The sequence below is a fragment of the Argiope bruennichi genome, chromosome 9 (genome assembly GCF_947563725.1).
Source record: "Argiope bruennichi chromosome 9, qqArgBrue1.1, whole genome shotgun sequence".
Classification (NCBI taxonomy): domain Eukaryota; kingdom Metazoa; phylum Arthropoda; class Arachnida; order Araneae; family Araneidae; genus Argiope; species Argiope bruennichi.
In genome coordinates this window covers 106,546,019-106,569,469 of record NC_079159.1, presented here as the reverse complement: position 1 = coordinate 106,569,469, position 23,451 = coordinate 106,546,019, and the positions used below count along the sequence as shown (strand labels likewise).

General features: G+C 30.9%; 1 protein-coding gene across 1 annotated transcript in view; it reads left to right on the top strand.

The window, feature by feature from the left end:
• The window catches only part of LOC129984432 (protein NDRG3-like), a 107,083-nt gene that overhangs the window by 69,032 nt on the left and 14,600 nt on the right, over positions 1-23,451 (top strand). Inside the window, exons 2-7 of the mRNA XM_056094311.1 lie at positions 6,953-7,057; positions 9,695-9,794; positions 13,393-13,513; positions 16,263-16,325; positions 18,899-18,959; positions 21,514-21,678. Coding sequence (XP_055950286.1) covers positions 6,968-7,057; positions 9,695-9,794; positions 13,393-13,513; positions 16,263-16,325; positions 18,899-18,959; positions 21,514-21,678 — 600 coding nt within the window. The 5' untranslated portion in view covers positions 6,953-6,967. The remainder of the gene's footprint in view (positions 1-6,952; positions 7,058-9,694; positions 9,795-13,392; positions 13,514-16,262; positions 16,326-18,898; positions 18,960-21,513; positions 21,679-23,451) is intronic.

The following is a 23,451-nucleotide window of genomic DNA, read 5'->3' as shown; positions in this document are numbered from 1 at the left end:
ACGCTTTCTTTCTTGTAAACTGTTTGATGCACAGAATTCAAAGACTGGTTCATTTTAACCAGATGAATCTAACCTAGCCGTCCTACAATTTTTAAAGTAGAATTTCGAAGTGGGGGTTTTCGGAGAGCAGTAGTGGTAATTATCAATGGTCAAAGGAACAATAATGGTTGTCATTTTACCTTTAAAAAATCAATATTTATAAATTTTTAAGTATAGTATAAATGTTTTTTTTCGGGGAATAGCTTAAAAAGATAACGTTTTCAAACGAATCGGTTTATATAATCGTTCACCACCTTCTGTAACACTAGAGGGAATTAAAAAATACCCCCGCCCCTTTGATCTGCGTCATTATCAAATGCGAAATTCCATCTTTTCTGTTTTAGAATGCAGCCATCGAGAAAGATTTTTAATTGTTAAATTGATTAATATATCAACGCGTAAATAAAGCTAAGTACGAATAAAAATTAATTATGAGATTGTAAGCTTCACATTTTATTTATATTATTTGTAGACTATAGAAAAGATCAATGAACTGAGGTCTGCAATTATTATTGTTGCTAACGCACTTCATTATCAATTCACAGGGCAGTTGAAAGTTATTTCTATTATTTAATTCTAGCAGGGTTTTTTTTATTATTTAGCGTTTGGCAATGCATTTTTTTTCTGTTTATTTCAATATACTTTTCTACTGCTTGATATTCATTTAAATGTACGCGAAATTTTTTTTTAGTTCATTGAATTCCGTGTCTTTCTTGTTTACTTTTAATGCTAATATAGATTTATATCTATCATTATAAATTATATTATATATATATATATATATACAAAAGTATTAGAATCAAGTTAATAGGAAAAACAAAAATCAAAAAAATTAAACCAAAAAAATTATAAAAAATATAAAAAAAGAATCCGGCCTGAAGACTTTTTCAAGGGTCACCCTCAGGCAGGGATTCAAAGAAAGGGATTTTTTCTGTGAGGAAAAACAGACATTGTCTAAAAATGATTCCTCGTGACCCGATAATCCCCTGAAATTATGCTCAAGAGATATACGATTTTAACAGAAAGGAAATATAAAACAACAAATAAGAAGAAATTAACCACAACAAAGTAAAAATACAATAACAAAAATAACAATAAAAACAAACAATAGCACAAAATTAAAAATTAAAAACGAAAAGGCCAGTACATACCATTAACAGTCAAGAAAACTTTAAACTATTGATTGTGATTCCCTGTTTTTAAAAAACTAGCGGTAAATTATGTAAACAGATGTAGGCTCCCAGCGCCATCTATTGAGTAATCCAATATGCAAGGAAAGTTCTATTTTTATTTAAGCCAAAGGATTAATCCCAAACCATACCTTGTTTAATTAAAAAATTGACATTACAGTAATTTCTAGGAAATTCATTTTTAATTAAATTTTTAAGGAGGTTGTTTGATGCTTCAATATAAGAATTTTTATTATTGCAAACCCTTTTGATCCTGTTAACTTGTGAGAAAATTAGATTTTTGAAAATTTTAGAGTTTAGATTGGAATGGTAGTTACATAGTTTTGTTATTTTAAAGTTGAAATCATCCCTTTTATCGTATATACCAACTATTGTTTTATCATTAGCAATTTCGATTTTTAAATCCAGAAAGGTAGCCTCAAGTTGATTTTTATTTGTATCTTTTAGAATTAAATCTTTTGGATAGCAATTAGTAATAATATTAGTATTGTCGAAGTTAATCAAAAGTAGGTCATCAATATATCTCCACCCGTTTATTAAATTATATTTAATTATTTTTTTCTCATAGTAATGCAGGAAAATTATTAAATGTAAACTTAACATTGGAAAAAACGATTTACTTTTTAATAATAAAAATAATGTTTTCAAAGAATACTGTGTGATTAAATTCTTGGATATTTACTTCGAATATCTAAAATTACCCAAAATTATACATAATAATAATATATTTTTTCCTCTTGCAGATAAAACAACTGTATCAATAGCGTTTAGTTACACTTCAACTTTAAAGAAAAAAATTTGTAATTATAATTACTATAGCAAAAATTTAGATAAAATAAATAAAACAGATTGTTACTGTAACAAAGAAAAATATAAAGATTTTATAGATATTGATAAAGGTCATATTATTACAGGTAATTTAAAAATTATTGAATCCAACTCTTTAAGAGATTTGATGGGAAGAGGAACAAAATTTAGATTAAGAGAAAAAATAAAACATAACAAAATTTTGATTTCTATTGGTAATGATTTGGATGTTTTTATTGCCAAATTATCTAGAAAATACCATTGGCCTGCGGAAGGTTTCGGGGAATGGAAAGTGAGAATTCTAAAGGAAATTAAACTAAAAATGAATACTGATTTTGACAGATCTAAAGAACGTGGGATTTATTTTAGTAAAACATTAAAAAACGAAATAAAAAATTTAAAAGAAAAATTTGTTATTACAGTAATAGATAAATCAGCAAATAATTTCTGTTTAATTTGTAAATATTATTATAAAGAACTTTTAATTAATGAATATAATTCTAATGCAACTTATATGTTAAAGAACACCGGGAAAAAGGAATTAGATAAAAGAATGCTAGCTTTCGCAAAAAAAGAGAGCAAGTCTTAGTTTTGGTTTAACTATCCTTATTTATTCCCAACAGTTAAATTTCATAAAAATCCATTAAAATTCAGATTCGTAACCTGTAGCACTGGCAGTTATAATTACTATACGGGTAAACATTTCTTTAAATACTTAAAAATTATCCTGGACAAAATAAAAAATGAAGACAACTTTATTATTTCTAGTAACAAAGAAGTATTGGATTTTCTTAAAGATAACAACATTAATAAACTTAATACTTTTGATTTCGAAAATCTATACACTAACCTACCTCATGAAAAATTAATAAAGGTCTGCACTTTTATATATGACGAATATTTAAATGAAAATATCATTCCTAAAAATAACTGGCTTCAGTTATGTAATTTTAATATTACTGAAAATTACGTGTTTAATGGTATTAATTTTTATAAACAAGTCAAGGGCATTCCAATGGGAACAGCTTTCTCAAGTGCTTTAGCTATTATTTTCCTGCATTACTATGAGAAAAAAATAATTAAATATAATTTAATAAACGGGTGGAGATATATTGATGACCTACTTTTGATTAACTTCGACAATACTAATATTATTACTAATTGCTATCCAAAAGATTTAATTCTAAAAGATACAAATAAAAATCAACTTGAGGCTACCTTTCTGGATTTAAAAATCGAAATTGCTAATGATAAAACAATAGTTGGTATATACGATAAAAGGGATGATTTCAACTTTAAAATAACAAAACTATGTAACTACCATTCCAATCTAAACTCTAAAATTTTCAAAAATCTAATTTTCTCACAAGTTAACAGGATCAAAAGGGTTTGCAATAATAAAAATTCTTATATTGAAGCATCAAACAACCTCCTTAAAAATTTAATTAAAAATGAATTTCCTAGAAATTACTGTAATGTCAATTTTTTAATTAAACAAGGTATGGTTTGGGATTAATCCTTTGGCTTAAATAAAAATAGAACTTTCCTTGCATATTGGATTACTCAATAGATGGCGCTGGGAGCCTACATCTGTTTACATAATTTACCGCTAGTTTTTTAAAAACAGGGAATCACAATCAATAGTTTAAAGTTTTCTTGACTGTTAATGGTATGTACTGGCCTTTTCGTTTTTAATTTTTAATTTTGTGCTATTGTTTGTTTTTATTGTTATTTTTGTTATTGTATTTTTACTTTGTTGTGGTTAATTTCTTCTTATTTGTTGTTTTATATTTCCTTTCTGTTAAAATCGTATATCTCTTGAGCATAATTTCAGGGGATTATCGGGTCACGAGGAATCATTTTTAGACAATGTCTGTTTTTCCTCACAGAAAAAATCCCTTTCTTTGAATCCCTGCCTGAGGGTGACCCTTGAAAAAGTCTTCAGGCCGGATTCTTTTTTTATATTTTTTATAATTTTTTTGGTTTAATTTTTTTGATTTTTGTTTTTCCTATTAGCTTGGTTCTAATACTTTTGTATTAATTCATCTGTGTTTTAGAAGTAGCTGCAATTGCGCTCTCTAAATACTATGAAGTTCTTTTCTTTGGTTTTAGTTTAAATAGGTTATAAATTTTAGTTGCGTTTTCGAAACTGTTTTTGTTTCGTTTTCATTTTAGTTTCATTTTCAAACTTTTTCTTACTTAAGATTGGTTATATATTTCTTTTTTAAGCATATTGTCAATGAGCATGGGATTTCAATTAAAGCTTTCGTTAATTAATTTATGAAAATCAGATGTGTAATATTGTAAACAGGATAATAGCCATCTAGACGGTCGCATTTTCTAGAACTAGAAGGGAAGAGAAACGAGCTACCATCACATGCCTCTTATAAGGTATTCAACAAGTTCTGTATAAGCAAATGGGGTCTAGTATTACGTGAGGAACAGAGTTTTAGTATTTGAACAAGGTTTTTCACACAGTTTTAATAGGTACGGAAAATACAAAGATAAAGTACGAAAATCTTCAAGATATTAACGCACGAGATTTCGACGAATCTTCACATTTTAAAATATCGGCAGTCCAAAAGAGGGAGGAGGGGATATTTTTGGAAATATGTTTGCATGCAAACATGACGACTCAAAAATAACAGGGTTTATACAATTGAAATATGGTGAAACGAAAAAACGATTTTGAACGAAATCTATTTACCTATGCAAGGGAGCAAGATAGCTGAAAAAAGGAACAAGTTAGAAGGATAGAATTTAAAACATCGTTTTATCGCAATAATTATGGATCTACGTCAAATTCGATCATTAATCTCAAACTATTTGGCTATCCCCCGGTTTGTCAGTCTGTATGCGACCATGTTAACATGAATGCATTGATCTACAAAAATGTAATCGGATAAGCAGCTTTCACATGATTTATCTATATCAAATTCTATCTAAAATATATCAATTAAATTTGAGCTCTATATAAAATATATCTATATACAATATCTATATGAAACTTAGTTTTTTAATAGAGCAAAGATAGAATTACTACAATGAAATACATCTTACCATATGACGTAAAATGAACACAAAACCTATCATACTATTTAAATACTCGAGAAGATCAAAGAAGAATATCTTCGATAGTTTTAATAATAACTATTCTGTTGTTAGTTATCATTGTCTTTTCTGCGGGCAATACAATATTTCGAATCCTTGATTATCACAGAGTGTTTCGCTGGATTCAATCGTTTTGCACAATTGGATTGTGTATGATAAATTTGCATATCTGCAGCACGCAGTGGTAATAGTGGTGCGAATAAACTGCTCCGATGATTCAGTTTATCCCATTTATCCAAAACAAAGTACGCGTGGGAATAATTCACGCCAGCTGGGTGGGAAAATGAATAGATTGACTTATAAGAAAAGTGGATTGTGTTCTAGCAATTTCCCAGATACATAAGTAGAGCAGAAACTTTCGGTTTAAAGTAGAGACATACATACATAGATACATTCGGATTTTGTGTTGAAAGATGCTTAAACGAATGATAGTCGCACTAGGAAAGCTCTTAACATTAAGGTCGATCTTTCCCTTTTTGGATGTGTGATAGAATCACATTCCAGTGTGCTAATGCGCATTCAAAACAGATCTCACACAGTGTATTTATATTATATTCAAGTTACTTCTCTCGGTATATCTGTAGTTCTTTTTCCCCTTGTTGTAATAAATATTTGTATCTCTCATTTTTTGAAACTTCCTTTACAAAAATAATCTTATAACACAACGAATAAATCTTTAGCGGTTGGGACTCCGGAGTGAATGTGAAATGGAAGATTATTGTTTTTTCTTAAAGTATTGAGAGATGCAGAGTAGCTCAGTAACTGAATTGCTCGAACAATAACAAGCTTGAAGGTAACAAAGTTTTTATTCGTAAATGCCATCTACTCGATGGCATCATTAAAACAGCCTAAAATAAAAGGCAGTAATTCCATGTTTCGAGGATCAAAATTTTTAAAACATTCCTACTTCTCATTCCCTCCTATCTTTTTCTGTTACGTCACAGTTTCCTGTTCTTTAAAAGAACTATTTGAATATTCACATACCGAATGGCACTCTAAATTCTTTCTCCATACGGCACGATCGAAAGACAATATGAACAACAAATATTCTTTTGAGAACTCTGATGCTATCCTCAAACCTATCAAAACCTCATTTACCACTCGTCCCTTTTAGCACAAGATATTATACGATATTTCCACGATGTTAATATTCTGAATGCCGGCCAATATCATAAAGATCTCCAACAATGTTGTTGGGCATATTATGATAATAGGGACTGTTTTTGTTTTATAAACGTTGTGTGTGTGTGTGTGTGTGTGTGTGTGTGTGTGTGTGTGTGTGTGTGTGTGTGTGTGTGTGTGTGTGTGTGTGTGTGTGTGTGTGTGTGTGTGTGTGTGTGTGTGTGTGTGTGTGTGTGTGTGAAGTGCTAACGATCCAATAAGTTCCATGGACTGCGGTGGTCTGGTGGTAAGGCTTCGGCTTGTGAACCGTACGGTTTAAAGTTCGAGACCCGATTCCACCGAAGAACCGTCGTGTAAGGGGGTCTGTTGCACGTTAAATCCGTCATACCAAAGTTCTTCCGATGGTGTGGTGTAAAGAGGGGGGGGCAGCTCAGGTGTCATTCTCGTCATCTGACGTCATATCGTCATCATTGGTTCAAAATTACGAGGTCCGTCCCAAAATAGCCCTCGTGTTGCTTTCCAACGGGACGTTAATATAACTAAACTAAACCAATAAGTTCCACTCATTACAAAACGAGCATTCCTGTTATTGTCAATTAATTAAGTTTTAATTTATTTGTATTGCATATAATGAAAAAAAATTTTGAGGAAAAAAAATCTGATGAGCGTTTCTTGCATTCCAGGCGAGCGAGCTCAAGATGACTTCGGAGGACACGGAGCTCCGAAATGTGGACCTCCAGTTCCCGCTCATGCGGGGAATGTCCAAAAGCGATCCCAGCTACACACAGGTAAGCTCTCTCTCTCTCTCTTTCATCATCTGCCGCCTGTTCATAAATTGCAGGCATTCTTCAAAGTCACTAAACAGGTGGCATTTCTTGTACATGTAAATACATTACATTACTAAACATAGCCCCCTCCCTCCTTAAAATGACTCTACTTTTAATTGGGTGTAATAAATGGCAAGTCGGCAATTGCAAACTCCATATAAATGCATGCATTCTGCCATCCAAAAATAAAACCATAATAAAACAATATTAAAAGAACAATTCTGTTAAAAAAAAGCATTAAAATGTGCATCATTTTTTGGGAAAAGAATTCACTTCGATTTGTATAGATTACTATGTAGTAGTAGGATTGTATATTCCTATTCGCAGTAGGTGAGAAGTATTTTTCCATTGAAGTGTTCGTTTTCTTATTAAAAGTATATCAAAAAATTTCCTGGGCTATCTCGATAGCATCAATAAAAGCATAATAATTTTTATTTCTGATATAGTGACTTGGAAATCTAGATAAAGCAGTGTCCAAGTGTAAAGATAATTTGTGTATAATTGCTTGCATTTTCTTGATGGCTGTTCAATAATTCTTGAAGTTTGAAATCTTAAAATAATATTATTTGGATATTCTGTTATTGAAATTGCAAGTCACTATCACCAAAAGCATAATTTCTTGCTTTTACTTGCTGATTCTATACAGTGTTAATTCTGGAGCTTTCTGATACATTTGTACAATCATAGACTACCACTTATATAAAAATGATCTTAAAATTTTCCACTGTAAATATTGCAGTGGCAATTGGTATATTATGAATGCAAATCAAAACTTACCCATTCTTTGTTTTTTAACAATAGTTGATTAGTTATTTTTGAACAAGCAAAGTTAGATATTGGGTAAAGACAAAATTTCTTGACATAATCTCTTACCTTTCTGATGCATTTATTCCAGAGGTATATAACATTGCAAATTCTTTGGGAAAAAAGTGTTTAATTGATTGGCTATCCACTTAAGTGCTTTATCTTTCATATACTGTTCCGTAACGAAAAGCGATGTCCTCATCTTTGAGACGTGAAGTTTTCATGGTAGAGAGTACGAAATTCCACATCTCAAGATGCGAAAAGCCCCGTCCCATTTGAAAATCACTGTAGCAACTTCCAACTGGAATAAACAAACGGCTACTCTACTTGGTACATACTGCGTGCAGTGCTGCCATGTTTACTCTTCAAAAGAATAAAAGAAATGATATTATCATGATCAAACTTCACTCACGAGGCCACAATAGGCTGCGAGCGCATGCTTACAAACTATAAGCATGCGCTCGCGGTAATCAAATTTCTCATTAGAACTACTTTTCTGATTATAATAGAGATAGTTATTGTCTTACTTGTGAGTTTTATCTAGATCAATAACTCTGCAAGCACACTTAATGATACTTTTTTTGTACATATGCAGAACTTGTCCGAGAAGACTCTTTATTATAATACATTTAGTAGATGGTTCAGAAAGTAAGATAACAAGTCCTTTGATCCTTTCACAATAAAGGTTTATTCATAAAATCAAAAAAATTGATAAAAGTAAAAAACACTGATATATATTCCTTTGTCCCATAGTCACCATGGTTGTTGAATCCTTTCTACCATAGTTAAATCAATCTATCGCAACGGCATAGAAGAATTCAGGGTTCAGGTCGCGGTTCCATATAACGACGGTTACCTCAACTTCAACATTGGTTCTGAAATAGTAATCTTCCATGTGCTTCTTCAATGGTCCAAAAAAGAGGAAAATTGCATGGTGCGAGATATAAACTGCAGTGAAGTTCCAATACATTACATCGGAAACAACAAATTACTATTAACCGAGGTTATTTATATTTGGACGTTGTGGTGCAATAACAGGACTCTTTTTAAGAATAGTCCCGGGCGTTTTCCTGGGAGTTGATTTATTACATTTTGCATTTCAATCTCCGACCACTCCAACTGTCAACTCCACTTTCTAACAGAAATTTTAGAGCGCTACGGCACGATTTATCTACCGATGGTGTCTGAATGCTGAAATTGTCTATTTTATTTAAAGAAAATTAATTCACACCGATAATTTGTGCACCAGCGAGAGATTTGGTACCTTACTTTCTGAACCATAAACGTATATTTGAAGGTATTTAATTAATACCTTCCTCCAATACAAATGCACATTTTAAACTTTTAAACTCAGACATCTCCTCTTAGGCACCATTCAAGAAGGTGCATCATTTTTATGTATTATTATTATTTTTTTTTTTAATTTGGATTGTTAAAAATATTTACAGAGTGGTAAGAAGATCTTGATTTATTTTTCGGAGAAATTCAACTTAAAATACTTTATATATATATTTGTTTTGAGATACATATTTGTTCTTGCATTAGATAATTAATTATGCATCGAATTGCTTTTCCGAGTGCAAAGAGTTAAATTTAGCAACGCACTTTTTATACTAACCTCAACATTTTCATTTAGTTTTAAGTCTCGACAAATTATTAACTCGACTCTGAAATATTTTTTTTTTCTCCTTAAAACAAATTTATATACTATACGCTAATGTTATAGTCTATAACATGTATCCTTAGGCGCACACATTGCCACTGATTATACGAATCTCATATTTTCTTTCACAGGAAGACAGAATAATGACAGATACAGGCACAATGGTGGTAGCCGTCCATGGTGATAAGAACAAGCCAGCTATATTCACCTACCACGACATTGGCCTCAACCGTGAGTCTTTCCTCAACTCTTTCCTCATTCTCTCTTGATTCTTTTTTTATGCATGAAAAGGGTCACTGAAATTAAGATAGTTTCATGCTCACTCTGCTCGCCTCAGAAACCCTCAAAGAGTTTTTCCGATTTCTTTGATGTCACCTTGGTAACCAAACCTTTGCTTTTTAGCTTGGAACTCACGCATTATGAATATAAAGGACAAAGTCCTTGATTTTGAGGTCAAACATCAGTAATTCTCGTCTTTTTTTTGTTCATTCCAGAGGGAATGTAGAGAAATTGTATTCTATGTTATGAAAAGTTCTAAATGTCTTTTCGTAAAAAGTATAACAGAAATGTTCCCTTCAGTTTTTCTTGAATATAATATAAATGCAGGACAAATAGATTCACGTATTTTCAAACTACGCATTAGCAACACCGATTTTGCCTTTCCTTCTAAAATGTAAATAAACATCAGATCGCTTGTCACTTTTGATTAGAGGAAATATTCATAAAAGGAAAATATTCATAATGGAGGGGGGCAAGTCAACCATCTAACTCTCCGACCCGCCCTAAGGCACACGGATTTAAACCATAGAACTGAATGACCGGACCGCCGCAACAGCAATTGGCGGGAACTGTGGTTGAGTCCTAAGGGCCGTCACCGGCCACGGTACAACCCTCCCCGAAGGAAGTACGTCCCGTCATCGATGGGGGGAGCCAGATCCCCCACCTATTAGTGTACCCTCCAGGGTGGCGAGATCCAACCACCATGCCGGAAGCATCTCATCCTCATTTCGAGGTGCCCCCCCGAGGGGCATGGAGGGGGGCATGTAGACTCACGTGCCTTTCACCTTCCATTCAGGTAGAATAAACTGCTTTAATACAGAAAAAAAATAAGTTGTGGGTAACTTATACAATTCAGAATGTTTATATCATTGCTTTCAATAAGATTATTAAAACATGCAGAAAACATTCGAAATTAAATCAGATTAGAATTTAGGATTTGTCTATTTTTACTCTAACGGAGCATTTCATCTTTACACCGTGGAAACTTTTTTTAAAGAAATTTTACTACTTACAATTTGAAACATTACTTGAATTCAAGCAAGTCTGATTAGTTCAATTTTGTAATTACAATAAAAATATCTGAATCACTTTAAAAATTATACTAAATATCTTCAATTTCTATCGGATTCCAATTTTTTTGTTGCTGTTATTAAGCATAAATATATTATAAAGGGGTGTTCATTTGTCCCATTTTCAAAAATTGATTAACCTTCTGACTGCGTCATTCTTTCAAAACACTATTTAGATGCGATGTTTGCAAATAGGTTCAAATATTTTTCAAAGAAAATGATAATAATACAATATAATAAAATTAATGTAATCCTAAAAATAAGCACTTTAAACTGCAAAAAACACGGGATGCAACAGAAAATGGACAGATTGCCAACCCACGGAAATCGCGGGATACGCAGCTGGAGCGTTAAGGGCAACTAGGACAATCCCCACTTTACTATGTTGTAGTACTTAAACTTCAAACCATCGGTGCCGAAATAATACCATCTATAGCAGAGGCACAGCTACAGGATCCCGTGACTGATAAAAATGTTCGTGAAAGGGTCAAAATATGGTTGTATATGAGTACTTCAATTTTCCAGTTGTAAACGACGTTGAGTACGTTAAAAATATCTGAATATTATAAAATTAATCATTAACATCCACACGGTGTTTGTAGTTGCAAAAAGGTGTTTTGTTTAATGTTATAATCACATAATTATTTTTATGATAGAAAAGGAAAATAAAGTGTAAGAGTTTTAGTGCAGAAAGAAACAGAACTGAAATTGTTTTTATGTAATTTCTGTTTTATCGGAACTTTGTTTACGCGTTTTCCTTTCTAATTTACTAAAGAGAAATTGAATGTTTGAACGTAAAGAATTATGGAGATGTGAGGTTTTGAATCTAATTATCTTCTTGAAGTACGAATTTGCTTAGCCATTAAGTCATTCTATTTAGAGAATTTTTGGAAGGGAAAGGGAGAAGGTTAATTTTTCTTTATTTTGGTTTAGATTAAGAATATGGGTGACAATTCAGATGAATTGCCATTAGTTAATCTTTCCTTAACTATTTTGCTTTATAGTTGGATTAATTATAGTGTTAAAATTCGATAATTCGCATCTCTTGCTCGAATGGCAAACAAATTTCATTGTGAATATTTTGACTGTACGAGTACTTGGATGAGATTTTATTTTATTTTATTTACTTTAGCTTATCTTTAGTTTAGTTTAGCACTTCATCATCTTTCCTCTATGAATGCCAACAGTTTTTTCGATCTCAAAAGTACAATTTCATGCTTGAAATATGTTATGTCATGGAAACGTTTGTCAAACTTTAGGTACTTTTCTTCGCGAGTTCGCAAATTGTACAGACTAAGTCTATGGCAAAGGATACCGACGTGCTCTGATTGGTTTAAGCCTTGGCATCTTTTTGGTAATGTTTTGCCAAAAAGATGCCATGCCGAAATATATTTTTATAAAAATAAATAAAATCTGTAAATTTATCCCTCCCCCCCCCCCTATTTTTTACGGTTTATATGTAATATTAATCTGGAACACATATAGAGCAGGAAAGATCAAATCCTGAAACCTAAATTCAGGAAATATAAAAATTACAATTTATTAAAAATATTTTTTATGTGTTTCTTCTTAATATTATTTTAATATAACTAAAAAAAAACTACGAAATCACATATTCCGTTATTTACGTTTTGGGAATTACTTACATATTTATACGTTTTGGGAATTAAGTAATCATCTCCCCATATGTAGTTGATGGGAAAGTAACAAATGTTCAGCAACAAGTTTCAATGACTACATAAATTATCAAATAAAGGCACGAAAATCATAGAAAAATAAGAATTATTTAATTGCTGCATCATATGTTGGGTAATTACTTTCATATAGTTTTTATACTTCTGTGCATAAACAACATTAGTTACTTGTATTACTAGTATTATTGGTAATATTTATTATTATTATTAATTAGTATTAGTAGTATTATTAGTAATATTTATCATTATTATTATTAATTAGTATTAGTAGTATTACTAGTAATATTTAGAGAAAACAGTTATATTAATAAAAATTAGATCGTGTTGATATTCACTCGTATCTTCCATAAAACTAATGAAAGGTACAAGGTGTGAGTGAAATAAGCGAAAAATACACTATTATGAGTGCAAAACATTGCCAAAAAGATGCCAAGGCTTAAACCAATCAGAGCACGTCGGTATCCTTTGCCATAGACTTAGTCTGTACAATTTGCGAACTCGCCTTTTCTTCTGTTAAATATAGTTGGCGAAAAAACAGTTTTTCTTCTGTTCTTCCGTCAAGAGAAAAGCAAATGTATCTTTATGATTGAAAAGTCTATTTTTTAAGACCTCTGTTATTTTAATTATAGACGAAGTTGCACTATTGTTTTATATATGATTTCTCATTTTAAAAAATTGCTTTCAAACAACAGTTTCGGCATGAAACCTTTCTAATATTTCATGGTGTATTGCTGGAAGTAGTACTTTTTTACTTAATATAGTCGTATGTATTTTTTTTTTATCCAGACGTCACTAACTTCCTTGCATTCTTCAATCACCTCGACACGAAAGTCCTGATGCAGAGTTTCTGCGTCTACCACATCAATGCCCCCGGCCAGGAAGAAGATGCCTCCACTCTGCCACAAGGGTAAGTGCCACCCTACAAACGATACTTAACGTTTTTTTTTCGCATTTTGATCACGATACTTATCAATTTGGAATAAAGAAATGGAATTTGATAAATGAAATATATGATTGTTCATTCTTATGTTCAATTTTACTTCTTGCAGATGACTTCACAGTAACTACAAAACGAAAATAACTAGATAGATTTAATTCAGAATACATATTTAAAATCTACAGTATAGATACTTATCATAATTGTAGTCAAATCTAATGAGAGGTTAACCATCTGGTGGTTTGTACTTTCAGAAACAAGTAATCTCGAGAGCTCAAAATGCAATGACTTAAATATATCAAATTTGGTATGAGATTTTGTGACTACAAGTATAGTTCTGTTGGTGGTGGTGTGACTTATGGCACTTTACAAGCCCGCTGACAGTTTTCTGTCAGCGATTTAAGCCGAATGAGCGTCTCTTATTTTTTCAGTAGTGTCAACTAGGGCCAAGAATACGACTAAGCTATTTCATGCATTAGATTCGCTTGCACAACTCATTTTTACAGGGGGGGGGCACACTCAAACACATCACAGATAGAACAGAGAAGAACCGGGACGCACAGATCACGGGGAAGATGCGCTACTTCTATGCCAGGACTTCGGCAGTGTAGTTATGTGTCATATTTTTGTTTGAATCGGTTGCAAAAAAACGCATCTAAAACATAAATTTGATTTTTGGATACTATTAACCGCATGCCAGGGATTAATCGCCGAATAACTCGCCAAGGATGACAGGATTGATTCAGTAAAAATGCCAAATTCACGCCAAAGGTAAATAGTTCATAACTGTTGTACATTAGTGCCATGCAAGGCATTCTCTGGGATAACGCCTCTATTAGAGAGTATGCGAGAAAGTTTTGTGAAGACTACTCCCGCTGGTTAGTACTGTCATTACTTTTCAAATACCTTAAATGTCTTCCACAGATCTTGTAAGAATTTCCATTTATCTTGTAAAGATTGGTATAAACAATTCTAAAAATTCTGAGTGTCATTCCGGGACGGTATTATCTTTTGTTTCAAAGTTTGAATCTGTAGATTCAAACTTTGAAATGATGAATTATCTCTACCTAAAAGAAATTCCCGCATTTTATGGAGACTAGGCAATTGCATAAGGTAGCGGAGCAGAGAGAGGTAGCAGAAATACCAATACATAAATGTTAAATGACTGGATCCTAAATAAATAAATTGTAAAAAAAAATGGAAATTATGAATATTAATTATAAATTATTACGATAATGTTAACACTGTCATGTATAATTGCTCAGGTTCTTGTTTGTTTCATTATGCTCATTAAGTTATTACAATATTTACAAAAAGCAAGCATTAGCTCGAAATATAATTCTGGATAAAGTCGACGTCATGCCGTCATGACTCATATTAAAATAATAAATAAATAATATCTTGCTTATTTTTTTCAAAATAAATTTCATCAAGATATGTGATTATGTTTGAAATGAATTTTTTTTTTTTTTTGAAAAATTCTGTAAAATATTCATACTTTTGAATTTTGCATAAAAATATTTAAAAACTGAACCGAAATATCTGTGCGATACTCCGACCTAGCCAGAAACCATGCGGGAAACTTAATGGGGCCGCCGAAGAACAACCCCACATAGCACGAAGGAACAAACTACACTCGATGACATTGGATCCTTGCAAAAAATAAAGAACCTTCTAGAGAAAACGCTTATTGGTACAGAAAAAAAATAAAAAAAACATTTTTAAAATTAAATTAAAAATTACATTTTACATTACATATTAAGTTGTGAAACATTGAAAATGCATAAAATGCAATAAATTAGTGTATTAGTTAAATAACAACAGATTTTTAAACTGGAAAAATGCACAAAAAAAAGGTATAAAAAATGTGCTCTAAAGAGGTATGCAGCAAAAGTCTTTTAATTTCGAGGTTTGCGAAATGATTTGCTAAAATTTTGCAGATGGCTTGAGAAATATATTTCCCTAGTTCCTGAACTTAGAAATAAGCTTTCGCAGTAGTAAGCATTAAAACAACTATAAAATATTTATAAATGAATTCATCACTTGTTCTTTAATTCAAGAACAGCATTATGTGCAAACATAAGTGTACAAAATGTACAATAACTTTAGTACAAAGAAGTCGATTGCAAAAATTCCTTCTCCACAAAAGGAAACAAATCCAGTCTAAAAAAAGTGAATGAAAACAAAAAAGATACTTGAATTTTAATTAATATAACTTCTAACGTTACATTTTCACTACATTTCGAAAATCCTTAATTTTTCATCGTGTACAGAAATTGTTGAAAATTAGTCTTTTTATTTTAATTTGATTTTGGCTCTTGCATCGACCGCTATTTTCCCCCATCCATCGACCGGTTTTTCCCCCATCTCAATGAAACATTCAGATGGGGGGGGGGGGGGAAACCATAAACCCAAATACGAAAATAAGAGATGTCAGCACGTAAAAGAGGTTAATAAAATATTCATTGTAAAGAATTATGAATAAACTTATCATTTAAGATAATGATCAAATCATTACTCTAAATTTTTCCTTTGGATTATAGTGGGATATAGTTTTTTCAACCATGGGAAAAGGTTTAAAAGTTGCGAGTTCGATTGTTAGAATGATGTATAGATACTTTAGCACTTTAATCTTTAACAGTATAACTTGAAGCCTTATAAAAACTTCACTTTGTTTCAACCATTTTACAGATACTCTCAAATGCCTTTTATTTTGCAGGTACACTTTTCCTACTATGGATACGCTTGCTGAAATGGTACTTGCAGTTCTGGAACATTACGGGTAATTTATGATAGCAAAACAGTATTTCACCATTTCTAGTTTTTGGTGATCATAATGAATATTATAGCATAATTCTCTAGCACCGTCTAAAAGATCGGATGGAATTAAAATTTTTCCCGACCTCTTTTATCTCAGTCATCAATAGAGACGCCAATCCAAACCTCTATTTTGGCATCAAGCAACTCTGAGAGATATTTGAGTTTTCTTTATGTTTCAAATGACTTATTTATTGTTGTGCTAAAAAACTAAGTGTGAATTAAAATTAGTTATGAGATCTTAATTTCACATTTTATTTATATTGTTGCATGCTGGATTATAACAAATATTAATGAGATGAGATCTGCAATTTTTATTATTTTGTATTTATACTGATTCATTGTATTCTCCGCTCACGGACAATTTAGAGTAATTGCTAATATTTTCTTTCTGCGCTTTTTTATTTTATATTTGGCATTGCATTTTTTTTCTGTTAGTAGATATCATTATTTATTTTGATCTTTTTTTTTTAGTGATTAATTATGATTTGAGTATCCAGGCGGATTTTTAGTTCATAAAATTCCGGGCCTTTATTGTTTACTTCTAATGTTATTTTATATTTACCTTTAAAGTGCAATGCAAACGACATTTTCTTTAAACTTCTTAAGCACTTTGCCATTGAGATTGTTTACAATCACTTAGTGAATTAGTGCAATTAGTGTATTTTTAACCAGTTAACTGTTTTTAACGAGTATACTCGGCATAGAGAAAGTCCATTTTGAGTTATGATGAGTTTATTCATCAGGAGTAATAAGTATTGACATCGCTAAATTTGTGCAGCACAATTTAAATATGTATTTTCCGAAGAGGTCAAAACATTTAACTGGTTAATAGTATAACAGCCCCTCTAGATCTGCACCATTTTCTATTTATGGAATAAAACATGATCTAACATAGTGTTTTTTTATATATATATAACAATTGAAATGAATAGAATGTCTCTGAATAATTGAATGTCTCTGTAACAACTACACATAGGTATAACACCGACGCTTAGAGAAAGAAAAGGAAGAGTTGCTTTTCTTTATATTGCTTTTATTTAACATTTTAACTATTTCAAACACTTACAAATATGAACTTATTTAATTTAATTTTTTAAAATTATTTTAAAAGAAAATCTTTAAATATCTGGAATCAAAATGTAGAGGACTGAACTCAATTCTTTGTTAAAGAATGAAATTTCCTTTATCTTTAAGAAAATTCATCACTGATGATAATATGCAATGTATATATTGTATGTATTTATTCTTGCATTTTTTTCTCTTTCCCAGTTTCCATTTTAATTTGTATTTTTGCTTGCATAGATTTCTTTAAATTATCTCCCATATGTTTAATCCAAGCTATCAGATCACCATTTTCAGCCATCTTCGATTAAGATCTTATTAATACTATATACTGCGCACTTCCCAATCCCGATAGCAATGTTACCAAATACCCATCCGGTGGTAAGCAGTAAATCCAATACGCTCTATAATGGACAACGATATTTTACTGTGCATGAGAAAACGAAACATTGATAAAAGAAAAGCATAGATGTGTTGAGCCTGTATAATATGAAAATTCTAAAGTCATATAAATAATATACACTGTTATCAAAATCAAATCAAAATATGGATTCCATGACATTCAAACATTACTTAAATGAAAAGGCCGATTATCTCACAAGAATGGTCCCAGTGTTGTATCCATACTTTCAGTAGATAGCTGTTGAAGATTTAATCTAGATTTAATCTCTTGTTTTCAAAACACCTCGATTCAAAATATGCATCAGATTATCGTCAAAATAGAAAGTATCAAAACACTCTAGGTGATATTCAATACATTCTTTCTATATGGCTTAGAAATAGAAGAGAAGATATACGTCTAATGAATTACGTGGGTAATCATCATCCCAGTTTTACTGTACAAATTTGGACTTTATAATATGCATCAGATTATCGTCAAAATAGCAAGTATCAAAACACTCTAGGTGATATTCAATACATTCTTTCTATATGGCTTAGAAATAGAAGAGAAGATATACGTCTAATGAATTACGTGGGTAATCATCATCCCAGTTTTACTGTACAAATTTGGACTTTATAATAACTCTGACTGTCTCTCCTGAAGCCAAGAGAATGACATTGATATATTATCGTGCACTGTTTGAAGTACTCAACTCAAAGAACGTATCTTTGGAACAAGCCTACTTTTAATCACCAAGAAATTTCGTCTCTAAAAATTTTAATAAAACTGTTTTTCATAAACGCCTTCTTCAAATTTTTCTTCGTTCGCTGAAGTTTTTTTCATATTTATAAACTCCGAGTGACCAGCACTAGGGACGACAAACTTTGTTGTTAAAATTAACCTTTTATCCATTTCAATAATAATAATAAAAATTCACTTAAGTTATTTTTTTATTTAAGAAATTTTTTAAGAACCTTATTAATACATAATTATAAAAGTTATTTTATCAGCAAATCCACTAATAAAATATTGATTAAATTTTTACTTCATAAATAATTTTAAAAAATGTTTAAATCGTTATTTATTTTCAGGTTAAAACATTTTATTGGATTTGGTGTTGGTGCTGGAGCTAATATTCTCAGTCGTTTTGCGGTAAGTTTTTATTATTATTTAAAAGTACTAAATACATTCAGTTATTCTTTTAAATTCAAAATGATTTTCAAAGAATTCGAAAATGTTTATTAATAATCAAAGAGTGCAATTCATGATCTCCTGAATTTTAAATTTAAAAAATAAGAAAAATAAGACTGAAATGTTCTTCAATCATATTATATATATATACAATGTTTGTCAAAAATGAAAAATATGTACAGAAAATATAATTGATATAATTTTCAGAAAATTTGCAAAAATTTGTTATCTATTCATAATTACAATAATTGGTGAAAAAGGAAGAGACAAACTTCTTTGCGGTGGCAACCATTCAATAATAGAGTTTACTTTATTGTGGAATTTTTAATCTATGCTGAAAACACGATTATCAGCTTAGTTGCAAAATGAAATAGCCGCCACATTTCTTGCTGACGCACCATGAAATTTGGCGGTGTGGCATATTTTGGCGGTTCCCGAGAATTCGACTAATTCTTAATAACTCTCTAAATTAAAACGGCGGATTTTGATTCTTGTTATATCATTTTTTAATTACTATCTATCTCACTGCCTTTGCTTTTACTTGATTTGAGCTATCTGATTTTATAAAATCTAAATTCTAGAAGCAGAATATGTTTTTTAAACTGAAACAGCATAAAATATGTTTTATTTTAACGGCATGAAAAAGTTCAGGAAAATTTTTCCCCATATTTGATTCCATTATTAGTAAAATACAGATCAGCATGCAAGTTAATTTTAAGTTGGATTTCTGTTAAATATATTTTCTAGTAAAGAAACCATTTCCAATTTTAGAATATTTTTTTATATGAAGAAAAGTAACTTTCTTTCGAGTCTGTTTACGAATTTATGAATTCTACTGGTAAAAAGCTTCAGCATTTGAAATTCAATACATGGGTCTTCAAAAAATGATAAGGGCAGCAAAATAAACTTCTATTTTTCACCCACTGCAGTGATTTATCGATGACTTTCGTTTTTGAAACTTTAAGGAACTGACTGTTAAATATTGGAACAATATATATGACCAGTTCCATAAAATGCCGAAATATAATGGAATCAGTTGACACTTTTCAATCCGGCATTCTTCTTTTTGGCATGTTCCGTAATTCGGTAATGATAAAGAGGTAAATGTTGAAAGTTTTTCGGATACTTTTTAATAGGTTATGCACCATGTTATGAACTCACAGACACTAGCATTTATTTGATAATTTAACATTGGCTGAAGCGTTCAAGTTCGGATGTTTTCGATTACAAAACGTCTTATGAACCCACAAGAACTCACATTCGTTCTGTAACCTAAATGTTTATTAGAAGTTTTACAGTATTTTATGAAGCCACAAGAACTCCCATTCATTCCTTAACCTAAATTTTCATAAGAAGTTTATACAGTATTTTATAAACCCTCAAGAACTCATATTCATTCTGTAACCTAAATGTTCATTAGAAGTTATACAGTACTTTATGAATCCACAAGAACTCATATACATTCTGTAACCTAAATGTTTGTTAGAAGTTATATGGAATTTTATGGACACACAAGAACACACATTCATTCTGTAACTAAATTTTCATAAGAAGTTATGCAGTACTTTATGAATCCACAAGAACTCACATACATTCTGTAACCTAAATGTTCATTAGAAGTTATACGGTATTTTATGAACCCAGAAGAACTCACATTCATTCTGTAATCTGGGATTGATCGAGCCATTCATGTTCGGATATTTCCGGAAGTTTGCTATATGTTGTATAACTTGTTATGAATCACAAGAACTCTTACATTTATTCCAAAATTCGTTACTGGTGGAGCTGTTCACGTTCAGATGTTTTCGGTTTTACATCTTACGAATCCCCAAAACCTCACATTTATCCTTTATATTAGTGAACTGATTAGATTCACATTTATCCTTTATATTAGATTCCTTTGTATTAGTGAAAAAGAAAACCTTACAATCCACAGCGTTAATTTGTAAGTAATCGAACGAAATCTAATCAGTTTCTTCGTATAGCTTCTAATCGTTAAACTTAAGCACTACCCTGCACCGCTAGGATAGATACCCCCACCAGGATTGCATGTATACTTCAAGTTTAAAACACATTTATGCATTTTTTTAAATTTTTATAATATAGGCAGACCTTTACTGACATCTCTACTTCTAATTTATATTGCACGTCAAAGTGCACTTTTGTCTTTTAGGGAATTTAACGGCAAATGCAACCATTAAAGCGTTATAAACATCCAATAAATTCTGGGATGGCGAAGGAACGAAGGATTAATATAACAAAATTAAACAACGCTTGCATCCCTTCATTTCTCGTTTGTAGATACCACCCACATTTATGAATGGCATCAGTGAAAATAAGATGCACACTTACAAATCAACAAAATGATTTATATACTTGATACAAAATTTGCCCAAGCCTTTTAATTGCCTCCCATAGAAATCTTAGAAGAACACAACATTGTATTAGTAATTATTGTGTCATTTTTGGCTCTGAAGTTTTTTGGCGCAGTTATTTTTATTTTTATTTCTTCCAGTTGATGTACCCTCACTGTGTGGACGGTCTGTTCTTGATCAACTGCACGTCCACGGCCGCCGGCTGGACCGAGTGGGGATACCAGAAGCTCAACGCTATGTACCTGAGAAGCTCTGGGATGACACAGTCGACGGAGGAGTATCTCATGTGGCATCATTTTGGAAAAGTAAAGCATTTTTTTCAATTGCTTTTTCTGAAAGACTGTTTGGAAAGCTTACCTTATTTAGCTTTCACATGAGACAAAAAAAATCTAATTAGACGAAAAAAAGATAGCCTAAAAATAATGCACGTGTATCAAAAACTTCAATGACCATAGAATGTAAGCAAATTTCAATATAAAGTGTTACTTTAAATAGAATATAACACAACACAAAAGCCTCTTTTGTAATAAATCGAATATGCAAAATAATTATGAAATTTAGCACAAGATTTTATAAAGATTTGAGGTCCATATTGTACATAATCATACACTGTGATTTATTGGCACTTTTACAAGCTAGTCCAGAAAGTCTTGGTTTTCTTATGTATATGCATAAATTTTCACACTTATATTATACCACTAGCTGCATATGTTTCATGAAACAAAGATGAACATTTATGAAAATATTTAGAATTTAATTCCAATTTTAATAATTGTAGAATTAAGTACTGCGGTATTACTCATTCAAAATTAGAACATTTCTTGGTATATATCCTCTCTTATTAATTCAACATATTCTTTATGATTTGAGTGTTTCATTTTCCTAAAACATTTTGTGATTCATTTAAATATCTTATACTGACACACGGCTTATTTTTTAAGATGTAAATGAGTTACATGACAGAGGTTTGCTCAGATTTGAAACTTGGATCATAAAACGCCGATTAATAAACTAGAAGAACGAAGAATTATTGAAGGTTATTTCACGTGAAAATAATGAGCTACCATTTTAGTATACCATCAGAGAATTGTTATTCAGCATTGTATTATTATAATTTACAAAGAAAATTAAAAAAGAGAATAATTTTCTATATTAATTTTTTCAGATGTTATTTTGACGCCTATTAATATGATATTTACTAATTATGTATATAAATACATGCAATTATTTTGAAGCATGAAGTCGTATTTGATTATAAAGCCGTTGGCTTCAAAAATCTATTTAACTTCTCTGATGTGCCACATGAAATTTTCTTGTAACTAGCTACCACATTTTTATTCTTTGCCTTATAGCCAGAATACGTTCTTCGTTAAATCCTATTGTCTCTAAAATATAAATATTCTCCAAGTGTGCCAAAATCTTCTGTCAAGCTCTCAAGTGAATATTTGCTTGAAATTTCGTCATGCAGTTCTATGAACTCATCTACTTTCAACTCTTTGTTATACACGTTAAGCAACTTTATGACATTCTTATGTTACATTATTTCAAATACAAAACATTGAAATTGAATACTTCTCTTAATTGAGCAACTTCACCTTTCTTTGATTCTGGCTCATATTAATTTGATAATTTCTATAAACTGGCATTTTTTCTGATACTCAAAATACTCTATAGTGCAGACTATTTGTTCTAGACATATTAAATTTTGTACGTTATTGCTTTTTTACCTAGTAAGTTCTCAGTATGACAGGATTTTCCAAAATTTTAATTAAATTATTAATAAAAAATTAATTAAAATTTTAAAAATTTTCTTAGCAGAAAAGCAGAAAACCGTTTTTACTACGCTTTAAAATTTAAAAAAAAAATCAACTTTCCAGTTAAATGAAATTTATTTCCATTCGAGTTTTCCTAATTTAAAAAAATATATTTCAATATATTTTACATCAACGCTTTTCATTAATGCATTTATGCTATTTTAGACTTTTAGGGATTAGAATTAGGGATTATAGAATTTTACATGCACCACTCGGCGCCCAAAAATATTTGATACACTTGACAGTTTAGTTTCATTGTGTGTG